Source organism: Callorhinchus milii, unplaced genomic scaffold, assembly GCF_018977255.1.
Source record: "Callorhinchus milii isolate IMCB2004 unplaced genomic scaffold, IMCB_Cmil_1.0 Scaffold8, whole genome shotgun sequence".
NCBI lineage: Eukaryota > Metazoa > Chordata > Chondrichthyes > Chimaeriformes > Callorhinchidae > Callorhinchus > Callorhinchus milii.
In genome coordinates, this window is record NW_024704749.1 from 16,304,709 (window position 1) to 16,315,453 (window position 10,745).

Consider the following 10,745-nt stretch of genomic DNA (forward strand, 5'->3'; position numbering starts at 1 on the left):
CACAGAAACGTTGTATGAAGTGTACAAATGTTTAAGTAATAGGTGTCGGGAAAGGACAAAAATCTCTATTTTAAAAAAAATTGAAGGAAATTTCATCAACGTCCATCCTGGGAAATGACATTACCTCTTTATATGCCCACTTCTCGACCAAGGGGCAGGGTAGTCTGTGCCTCACATTTTGTGATTTTTTTGGCATCAGTAACCATTGAAGTGGTGTGAAACATTGAACCAGTGTCATTTCCACTATCTTCACATGGCACTGAATCCAGGATCCCTGTCCCAAGACTAATTCATCCAATACATTTCAGAGTTCTTGGTCTTGTGATCGTCACTGAGCTTAATCTTTGTTGAAAAGTTTATTTGCTTACATAGAGTAATTGCCCTGTTTGCAAGAGCTGTATGTTTTTAACTAGTTCAGCTGATGTTACAATGTCACTTGGATGTTTTCTCAGCTTGATCTGAAATCGCTGGAAGCTCAGGGCTTGCTGGAGCAGAGGGATCAGTTCTACGCTCATCTACAGCAATACACAGCAGCCTACCAGCAGCTCATCAGTGAGCGAGAGGAGCTGCAAAAGCAATACCTGCTCCAGACTCAACTCATGGATCGGCTCCAGCATGAGGAGGTACAGGGGAAAGTTCATATCGAAGTGCACCAGAAGGACCTTCAAGTGACCAAGGTGAGATTAACGTTTCAATTAGGAGAGAGCAAGTTGTGCTTACGATGGAACATTAAGAAGATTATCTGGATGTGCAACAACAATAACAAATTGCACTTGTATTGCGCCCTTCATGTTGGAAAGACGTCCCAGGGCGCTGGTCAGGAGGGGTGGAGAGCAGGGGGTGGGGTTGGGAGGGAGACCAAAGGCACAGTCGAAGAGGGAGGTCTTTAGACAGGACTTGAAAGAGGCAAGAGACGGAGTGAGGCAGAGGGATTGTGGGATAGAGTTCCAGAGTGGGGGCAGAGATGCTAAATGCCCGCCTGCCAGTGGTGGGGCGGAAAGTGCGGGGGACCTGAAGCAGGAGGGAGTGGACCGGCTGATATGGGTTTAGGAGGCCGGAGAGATATGCATGCCATTTTACCAGTATATTCTTTTGATAACCATTCGCAGTGTAGGGTGGAATGATCGTGCCAACTTCATTTGACATTACAATAGTGGCCTCTGAAACTGAAATGCATCTTAAGATAATAAAATGATCTATTTTATTAATAAAAGGTGTCCTTTTCCTCCAGAGGCAAATCGAGGAGTTGAACAAGGAAAACGAAACATTAAAGGCGCAGATCAGTACACTGACAACGGAACTGAATGGAATCAGCCCACAGCTCAGAATGCAAGGTCTGGGGAAGTTTGCCTTTCATTTTCGAACCGGTTTTAAAGTTTTTTTTAAAGAAAAGCTTTTTCCCGCAAATGAGATTTCACTAACATTCCGCTGTGTTGAGTGCAAAGGGAAAAATTCAACATTATTGCCACGCTAAGCTTTTTAAATTTAAAATACAGTACCTTGATAGGGCTGTCACAAAAATGAAAGTTACAAGTAAACTATTGAACTATCTAGAAATGAAATTGAAAGTTGGTCTCTGTCTGCAATAAATACAATTTTTGTATCCATTTCTTTATTAAGGGGAAACGAGTGGAAATGAGTTACTTCAGTGAGGCTTTTATTCCATAATTTACTTCTCCACTGAATTGAATATTTAACCTCAACCCCTCCGCCTTGCCCCCCCGCCCCACTTTCAAATCCAGCCTAAAGACCTTTTTGATCGTGCTTACAGTCGCCTGCCTCTCCCCCTGGCTCAGGGTCAGACTCCACCCCAGTCAAGCGCTCCGGGACTCTACCCTGCATGAAGGGCGCTATATAAATGCAAGTTGTTGTTGTTACACGTACAACAGGTGATGGTGTAGAAAGTTATGGCGGTCTCCCCGAAGGAATCCAGAAGAAACCAATCATAATACCAGAGGACTTTGAAAGTAAAGAGGAAATGGTAAGCTGGTTTTCAATGTCATCTTGATATGTGCTCCTCCTGGATAGCTTCCTGGAGGAGCACATAGTAACATGACAAAATGGCCCAAATGGCTTCCTATTGTGTCATACATTTCCAATGTTCCTTGGATAAGTTTGGGTTAAGAATTCCTTTGGCTGTTCATTCAACTTTCCAGAATACCCACCCTACATTCTTCGATTAAAAGATCAAACTGTTTCTTAAATGAGTCCAGTCCCCTTACCTGTCCTCCGTCTCTCTACCTAATAAGTCTTTTCAGCTGTTATTTACACATTGTGTGAAGAAATATCAGGTGTTTGTTTCAAACTTGCCAATTCCAAACCTGAAAATGTGCCCTCTTGTCCCGCTGTGTTGGCATATCTGAAAGTATTATTCTGGATTTATTTTTTCTATCCTGTTGAGCTTCACAAACCTGAACATGTGCTGTGGTTTATCTGGACACTATTCTGGGTTTAGTGGCTTGATGCATTTAATTAACAATAGGGTCAAGATAATGTTTAAAATGGAGACCACAACTCCAGCCATTCTCAACACCATCTAAAGTCTTTGAGTGGATTACAGCCCACAATTCCTCACCGCTGTCTTATACAGGAAGAAATAGGATAGTGATGTTCTCAAACATAAACAATAGAAATTCAGACTCCAGCTTTTATATAAACAGGGATGGAACTACTATATCTGTTGAATAGATGAGTGTAATTGTCTCATTACTGGGCATGTTTTTCCATATTTGTTTCTCAGACTGCCTTCCTGAAATCAGCAATAAGCCAACTTGAGGATGAGCGAGATGAGCTGACACAGCAGTTCTTAGAACAGAAAGGACAGCACCAGGCATTACTGCAGCAGATGTCAGCCCTGAGGAGCAACCAGGAACAGCCCAGAGGTATTCCATTCCCTTTTCCACCCATTTTTCTAAACTGACTGCATGGCAATGTGTTCTATTAAAGGTCTAGTGAAGCCTCATTTATCTGATTCTGCCACCTTCCCTCGCACGTGAAGGTGAATATTCCAGAATTCTGCAGTTGTCTTTCTACAACAACTTCGAGCAAAAGAACTGGTTTATAGAGTGCTCTTCCCCCTATCTGAGCACAGTGCCAAAGGATAGTGCCCAAACCATGGTTGAGTGTTCAAACATCCTTCCGATACCATGACAAATCAACAATTAAGATCAATGGCCATAAGCTTCTCCTACCTCTTCAAATAACAGCAAAGTCCAAATGTAAATTAAGTTTATAGCATATAAATTGTGTCCAAGCAATTCGCCTTTATGGTTCCAAACTTCTGAGCATGCAATAGAACGGTTTTCTTTGCCCCCGAGCTGATTCTTAAATTAGTCCATTGTTCTGGTCTCTGCCTGGTAACCGTTCCAGTGGTTCATTCTTATTGATGTCAAATAATACTTCCTGGTCTCTGACCTAAATTTGCTATTCTTACAGACTGGTCGAATCAAATGGGAACATTAACTTTTCTCTCCCTTTGGATGCCGACTGATGCTAGTTTCTGGAATGTGTCAGCTCCATGCTTAAATTTCATATCCAGCGAACCTTTATTTGTTACCAGAAGCTTGTTAGAAGATTGTAAACTATTCTGCCAATTGACTGGGAAGTCAAATTCTTGTACGTAATGTGTTGCCGTCCAATTAATGAGCACCCAACATGTTGGAGTAGATTTTATTTATGTTAAATACTCACCATGTCCTTTTGCCTGGAAGCTTGGATTGGCTTAGGCACCTCTATGTGATTGGGGTTAATTCGACAATGCACAATAATGGGATTTGATCAAACCACAAATGTCCCACAATATAGATAATTTGCAGGAAGTGTGACTTGCTTTACTTAAAAGGTTACAGTTAGAAAAAGGTATTTTTCCTGTGTTTCCCAAACCTAATTATATATTCATCATAATCTGGAATATTTATAGAATCCCTTGATAATATGAATTAAATCTTTAACATCTTTCTCGCAAACCCAGCAAGGAAGCACGATTTCCTTTATGAAAGCTACAATTATAGGAGACCCAGCAACGTTCACTAAAATTGACCATCTGGGAAGAGGGTCTCAGCTATGGTTGGATAAACCTGAGTTATATTCTTTAGAGTTGATAAGGTTACAAGATTATCTGTTGGAGGTCTTTACGATAATGAAAGGAATTGGCGAAGTGGATAGGGAATAACACTGATGATTGACTACAGAACAATGAGACATTTTAAAGTTAGAATTGCTGGTTGAAAATGAGATTAGAAACATTTCTTTGCATAAAGAATTGCGAGAATATGTAATGCATTGCTCTAAATGCATTTCAAATTCTCACAAACCGTAAATGCACAATGTATTGAGATGTTTAAAAAAGATATGTATTATGGAGAGAGAGTAGAGAAATTGAATGAATTATTTTTCTTGGTTCTCAGGAACAGTGAACAGTACCGACACCATTCCAACAGAGGTGCATGAAGCCCTGAAAGCTGCTATGGACAAGCTACAGGTTAGTGAACACAGATTTATTTGTTTGTCTATTCAAGAACCTTTTGGAGCCCATTAGCAGGAAAAGCTCTGGCATCCACAATTGCAACTTTATCTTCCTCTCCAATTGTATTGACAAATTAGTTGCTACATGCTGGATTTGTGTTTCTACGAGTATCATGAATAAATACTGTAAACAAGCATTTTATGTAATATTGTTGGATAATGCAGCTTTGTTTTAGGAGTTGTCTAAAATGTATTCTGGATGGTTCCCTCTGTCCAGGCAGGACGAAACCTTGGGCAAGTTTCCTTACTCCACACAGAGCCTAATAATAATTCCTCCAAAACCAAAAACAATAATTAAATTGGTCATTTTCAATCTACGACTGTTTGTGGGACATTGCTGTGCGCAATTGGCTGCCGCGTTCGCCCACAAATATACAGTCAATTCACTTTACAATGTGTTCTGTGAAGTGCTTTGGGACGTCTTCCCGACGCGAAAGGCGCTATATCAAATGCAAGGATTATTATTATTCCAGTAATAGTGTTGCAACACTGTTCTTATTCACAGCTTCAAATCCTGCTGATGGAACCCAGGTGAACAATACAATACAAAATTACATTTGTATAGCGCCGTTCACATCAGGAGGGTGTCCCAAGGTGCTGCACAGTTGGGGATTTGGACCCCAGCGGGGGGGATAAGGGAGGGTAAGAGGGTGGCTGAAGGCACGGTTGAAGAGGAGGATCTTGACATGTGCCTTCAAGGAGGCAAGGGAAGGAATGAGGCGAAGGGAATGTGGGATGGAGTTCCAAAGGTGGGGGCAGAGGCTGAAGGTCTGACTGCCGATGGTGTCCAATGAGTGAAACCTTGAGCTAGGACCATGTCCTTTGGCTCCCATTTCTGTACCGTGTTCACTGGGCTGATGCATTGACTGTTCTGTTGACAATGTGACCTCTACTGCTGCTTCCCAAATAACACGTTGAAGCTAGTCTGCGTCCCTTGGCTTTCAGATGGAGTGTTGGCCTCAGACACATCAGGTTCCTGCAGGATTTAATATTTACTCATCTTTTTGCCCTCTGTCAAGAAGCAAGTTGAAATGTATACTTGTGACCATGATTGACACAAATGACCAATTGTGTGATCATGCATTAATACCTATAATTATCTTCTTGTATATTCTGATGGAAGGATCTGATGTCTTGGTTTGCGTCAGGTCCCACTGTTGCTAATGTTTGTTTTTATTTAAATTCAAAGGTTCGATTTACAAACCTGATGCAGGAGAAGGTAGATCTGAAAGACCGAGTGGAAGAGCTGGAGCATCACTGCATCCAGCTGTCTGGGGAGACGGACACAATAGGTATCTTATTTAAGAGATACTCAACTTTGTTAAACTGCACACACTGAGAACCCCCTACTACCCTACTACTCAATAGAGATACCACAGTTAGATTTTCACTTGTTTTCGCAGTCACAATTTATATTTTTCTGCCTATTCTAACCTTTACTTACCTATTTAAAACTTCTAAAGTTCTGCAGCTTTCTCCCTGCCCTCGTTCCTTTCAAGCGCTTTCTTTGCTAAGTTTCTCCTCTCCAGAATGCTTTTCACTCCTTTTCTCTTCCGTTGGGATACAGTTCCACAGATGCCAACAGCTTGCCTAAGTGGCCTTTATTCAAGTGTGACTTATTGACAGTGAGTGTTGCCAGGATATTGAAACATAAAGGGTATTCTACCTAAGCCCCTTTTCTATCCTCATCCAATAATGCTCCTTCTAGCAGTTCTTCCTAGGTAACGATCAAGAGCAGGAACCCTGGCTGACTTCTCCTTCCCTGACGTAGAGATTCTGAAGCCAATTTTGGCCCCAATTGCTGCCCAGAGTACAGACGAGGATTAGAACTTGCTCCAGGTTGCTTCTTGCTGACTCAGCTTTTACCCACTTGGCCACTGGAAGGGCTTTGAGCAGTTTTTGATGGCTTTTTATAGGTCTTCAGTTTCCAGCCAGTAAATGGCCAAATCATAGATTTGATTGTCAAATCGCGAGCATAATTCTTACATCGACAGTGAAAGTGAGCACTACAAATAAGTAAACTGAAACCCAGCAGTATCTCGGCAAGTGAGCTTGTCAGTTATCTCAGTAAAAGCTTATAGCTTTTTTTAGCACCCTTTTTATGATGAAACTATTAACTGAATCATCTAAACTATGATTATTGATGACACTGAATTTACAGTAATAAAGCGTTTTTCATAAAAATGTGGTTATCTGATCTGTATTTGGACACTGTCCACTGAAGTGGAACCAACTGATTTGTTCATATACTGCCATAAAACAATTGAAACACTGAAGTTTGTATAGAGATTTGAAACAGCTCACGGCTTCTACTGTCTGTCTCTACATGACTGTCTTTCTGTCCGTGTTTCATCCTTGCCGGAAGTGATCAGTGATGTAGATGGAAGCGTTTGGTGTTGAGTCTTCCTTTCCAGCCTAATGAAATGAGGGTTAATTTTCTGACCTTGTTTATCAGGTGAATACATTGCACTTTACCAGAGTCAGAGAGCCATTCTGAAACAGAGGCACACCGAGAAGGAGGAGTACATAAGCAGACTGGCTCAGGATAAGGAGGAGATGAAGGTATACACAATCTGTTTTTAAACTATCTGCTAAGGTTTTTAATCGTATCGCTTGTTATCTTTTTAAATAGTCCAACCTTCTAAGAAAACCCAACTTCAATGTTATTTAATATTTCTTGTCTCATAATGTTAACATTGAATTTATTTATTTGGCTGGAAACTGGATGCAAGATTATACTAAGGCTGACAGTAATAATAATAATCCTTGCATTTGATATAGAGCCTCTTGTCATTGAGACGTCTCAAAGGACTTCACAGAATATACTGTAAAGTAAATTTGTGGTCGAAATGTGTGAGGGAGCTGAGCTCGTATTACTGGAGAGGGAATGAGATGTTTCAGTAGCCCTGCCATTTGAATAATGTGCATTTATTCAGCTCTGATTGATAGACTCAGTAACCCACAAATCTACACCCCCAGTAAATCAATTCCTAAAAAAAATTCAAGTCCTAATTACATGTAATGCATCTTTGAATTGGCTCCTGATGGTGAGATTAATTTAAAAGCTTCAAATTAATATCACAGTTATTAATTTAGCTTCTGTTTATTGGATTGCTGAGTTTATGAAAATATTAACATTTTCTTGGATAATCATAAATCCTCCCCTCCCTATTTTGAAAGTGCTTTATTTTTAGTTGATGATTGGACAGGCTTCCTGTACTAGTGCTGCCCCTCACTCTGCTGTCATTATCTATGCAGCTGTTTAAGATGTTTCTTATTATTTATTCTCTTCTCCTCCCCTCAATAAGCTACACAGCTAAGAGTTACTTGTTTAGGAGAACCATTGATTTAAACCCATCAATTCGTTGTGTCACCTCTCAAGCCACCCTCTAAAACGTGTAACAGATTGGTGTTTGCAGAAACCAATTTGCAATCAGATTTGACGGTGCTCTGCTGCTAAATGAACATCGTTTAAGAATGGGAACTCATTTATTTCTAGATGAAGCTGTCAGAATTACAGGAGCTGGTGATGAGGCTGGTGGGCGAGCGGAACGAGTTGTACAATAAATATGTCGGTGCCACACAACAGGCTCCACATTCGGCAGCAGCTGAAGTGCGGCAGCATTTACCTGAAGGACCCATGGAGCTCAATGCCGTGAACACAGAAGGTTTGTGACGCTTTAACTACAAAGCGCTTCCGCTCCCAGCGTCTTCGGCTCGAGTGTTTGACTCCTTGAACAATCTGAATTCAGCTTTGGGAACGAATTGCGAGAGATTTTCGGCAGTGTTGTCATCAACTGCTTTTTAGAGTGGAATAGATTACTTAATACTGTTCTTCCACTTGCCTTGTTATTCTCTTCATTCTTCAACTCGGAGTTTGAGCACGTACATGGACTCAAGCTCACAAGAGGAAAAGCTAAAATGTAATTGCACAGAGCATGGTGACAATGTGGAATAAACTACCCAAAGAAGTGATGGAGGCAGATTATGTTTTAGAGAGAATTGAATATCTATTTGGAAAACAATTCAATCGAGGGGTATGAGAGTCAGTGGAGATGATTTTATTTGTGTTTCTAGATTTTTTTTAAGCTTTTTCTTTTGTCCATTCTCCCTGCATTGCAGTACTTTAAGCATGATGTTTTATAGTAATGCGCTCTAAACCAAGATTGTGTGAAAGGAAAGTTAATAATTTTGCATTTGAGACAGCGCCTTATGTAGAAACGTCTTACAGTACTGCGTATCACAAACAAGTTGCCACTTAGCTCAGTTTAAGAAAAGTATTTTTGGTCTGTGTGTGGAATCAACAGCTGGGATGGGCATACAAAAAGGGTAATTGATGCTCCAGCAGTGAATTTGACTTACAAACTGCTTGATACCACTATGATAGTGAAGACAGTATGGTGGTTCCTCAGGAAGATCAAAAGGCCTCTTCATATTGTAATCTTGAGGACATGTCCCTACCAGTTTCATTGATTGCTTAGGTATGCAAGACTTCCCCATAGGCTGTTCAGCCTTGCGCTGAATATCTACTCTGACCCCTCTCCCCCNACCATGCTGGACATGGCTAAGACGTGATTGACTGCCTGGAATAGGAGTTTAACAAATAAATTCATATCAACGCAGCAAGCATTCCTGTAGATGGATTCGAAATTTCAATGCCTGGAGCTGTTTTCCTTTTAGTCTTCATTTTTTGGGGAGGCAAGTGTTATTGATTTCAACAAACCTTGTGAGTTAATACAACCTTCCGGGCCACCAATGTAATTTGATTTTAGCAAGCTCTGCTTTGCTCTGACAGTAGAAGGCTCACAGCAGAGGGCTGACCTTTATTCTTCAATTACGGCTCGAAGCTACCTTATCAAATACCTGTGTGAAGCTTGACGTTGGTTGAAAATTATCTCCAATCGAACATGTTTGAGTATACTGGTCTTTGAACGGTTTTCAAATCTACTTGAAATTTAGTTCTGTGCATTGAAGACTCGTTTGGTTCATATTCTGATGTGAAATGCCTCTCCGATTTTTGCCTTCAGTAGAATCACTCTTGATTTCTTCAGCCCAGCCTCTGTATTGCAAAGGTCACTGCCCACATTACTCTGTGCTCAGACTGTTCAAGCAAGTTAGTTCTGCTTGTTCTAAAGAGTGTCATGCTGTTACTGCTCGGACTTGAAATTTTAGTAGAGACAGCTTATCTTAGCACACTTGCACCTATAGTTTGGATGAAGTTAAGATGAAGAAACTTCCCTACAGGGAGATGGGAACCTCTCTAGGTTCACTGTGTATTCAACCGGGTGATAACCCAACCAGAGTGATGAGTGATAACCGAACACGGCACTTATCCCCTGAGTACACAGTTCATTAAAGACTCGATAATGTTTATAATAGGGTTTTACCCTCAGCAACTAAACTAATATCCCTGGAAGCACAATACAGTCAAATTACCTTTATCTCACGGCTTATGGAGAAGTATGCAGTATACAGCCTGAGTTAGACCACAGAACATTCAGTGGTGTTTGTTTCAGCTCCAGAATGTGTATTTTTCTGCTTTGAATGCTTGCAAATTGGCTTCTCTTTCTGAGCCTCACGCACCTGGTTGGAATGCTGTCAACTGTTTCCTTTGCTTTGTAGATCTACAAGATGTAAGTTTAGCAGACGAACGCGAGACTCAGGCGGTTTCCTCGAGGGCAGCACATCCATCAGAGACGACCCCGCCAATGGGCTTACCCTCGGAGGACCACACTGCACAACAGATCATGCAGCTTCTGCAGGAAATCCAGAACCCACAGGCCAAACAGAGTCCGTTCTTGAGCTATTCTCCCTGCATCCCCTTCTTTTACAGGGCAGACGAGCACGACGAAGTAAGGATTCTGGTTGTCTAAGTGTTGGTCTATGACAGGGGGCAATTATTATTATTTTTGGAAACTGGGAAAGAAGGTGAGAAGGCAATTTGTAAATTTGTAAGGATGTTTTAAAAAAATAATAATACGTAAGCGAGTGATGCCATGATGAAAAGGTTTCTGAAGCCGGCCGCTGTGGTAACGGAACGTTTATATAAGTTAGTAACCTTGATCCCAGTCACAAACGTGACCTTTTTATTTAGATTTTTAGTACTTTCCAAATGTGTTCTTCTCAATTGAGACTCCATGGGTTATGGTGCGCTGTTTTTAAAGGTCACCTATGTAGGTTTTTTTTTGAACACACACACAGCTTTCCCCTCTTCCCTCCCC

The 10,745-nt window shown here is 41.1% G+C and overlaps 1 protein-coding gene across 4 annotated transcripts in view; it reads left to right on the forward strand.

Annotated features, from left to right (window-relative positions):
- The window catches only part of golga2 (golgin A2), a 36,951-nt gene extending 26,206 nt beyond the window's left edge, over window positions 1-10,745 (forward strand). For all 4 annotated transcript variants that reach the window (XM_007900320.2, XM_007900321.2, XM_042337286.1 and 1 more), the window contains 9 exons: window positions 453-677; window positions 1,232-1,334; window positions 1,890-1,981; window positions 2,741-2,882; window positions 4,407-4,480; window positions 5,714-5,816; window positions 6,980-7,086; window positions 8,024-8,192; window positions 10,147-10,745. In XM_007900320.2, the coding sequence (XP_007898511.1) occupies window positions 453-677; window positions 1,232-1,334; window positions 1,890-1,981; window positions 2,741-2,882; window positions 4,407-4,480; window positions 5,714-5,816; window positions 6,980-7,086; window positions 8,024-8,192; window positions 10,147-10,397 (1,266 nt within the window). In that variant the 3' untranslated portion in view covers window positions 10,398-10,745. The remainder of the gene's footprint in view (window positions 1-452; window positions 678-1,231; window positions 1,335-1,889; window positions 1,982-2,740; window positions 2,883-4,406; window positions 4,481-5,713; window positions 5,817-6,979; window positions 7,087-8,023; window positions 8,193-10,146) is intronic.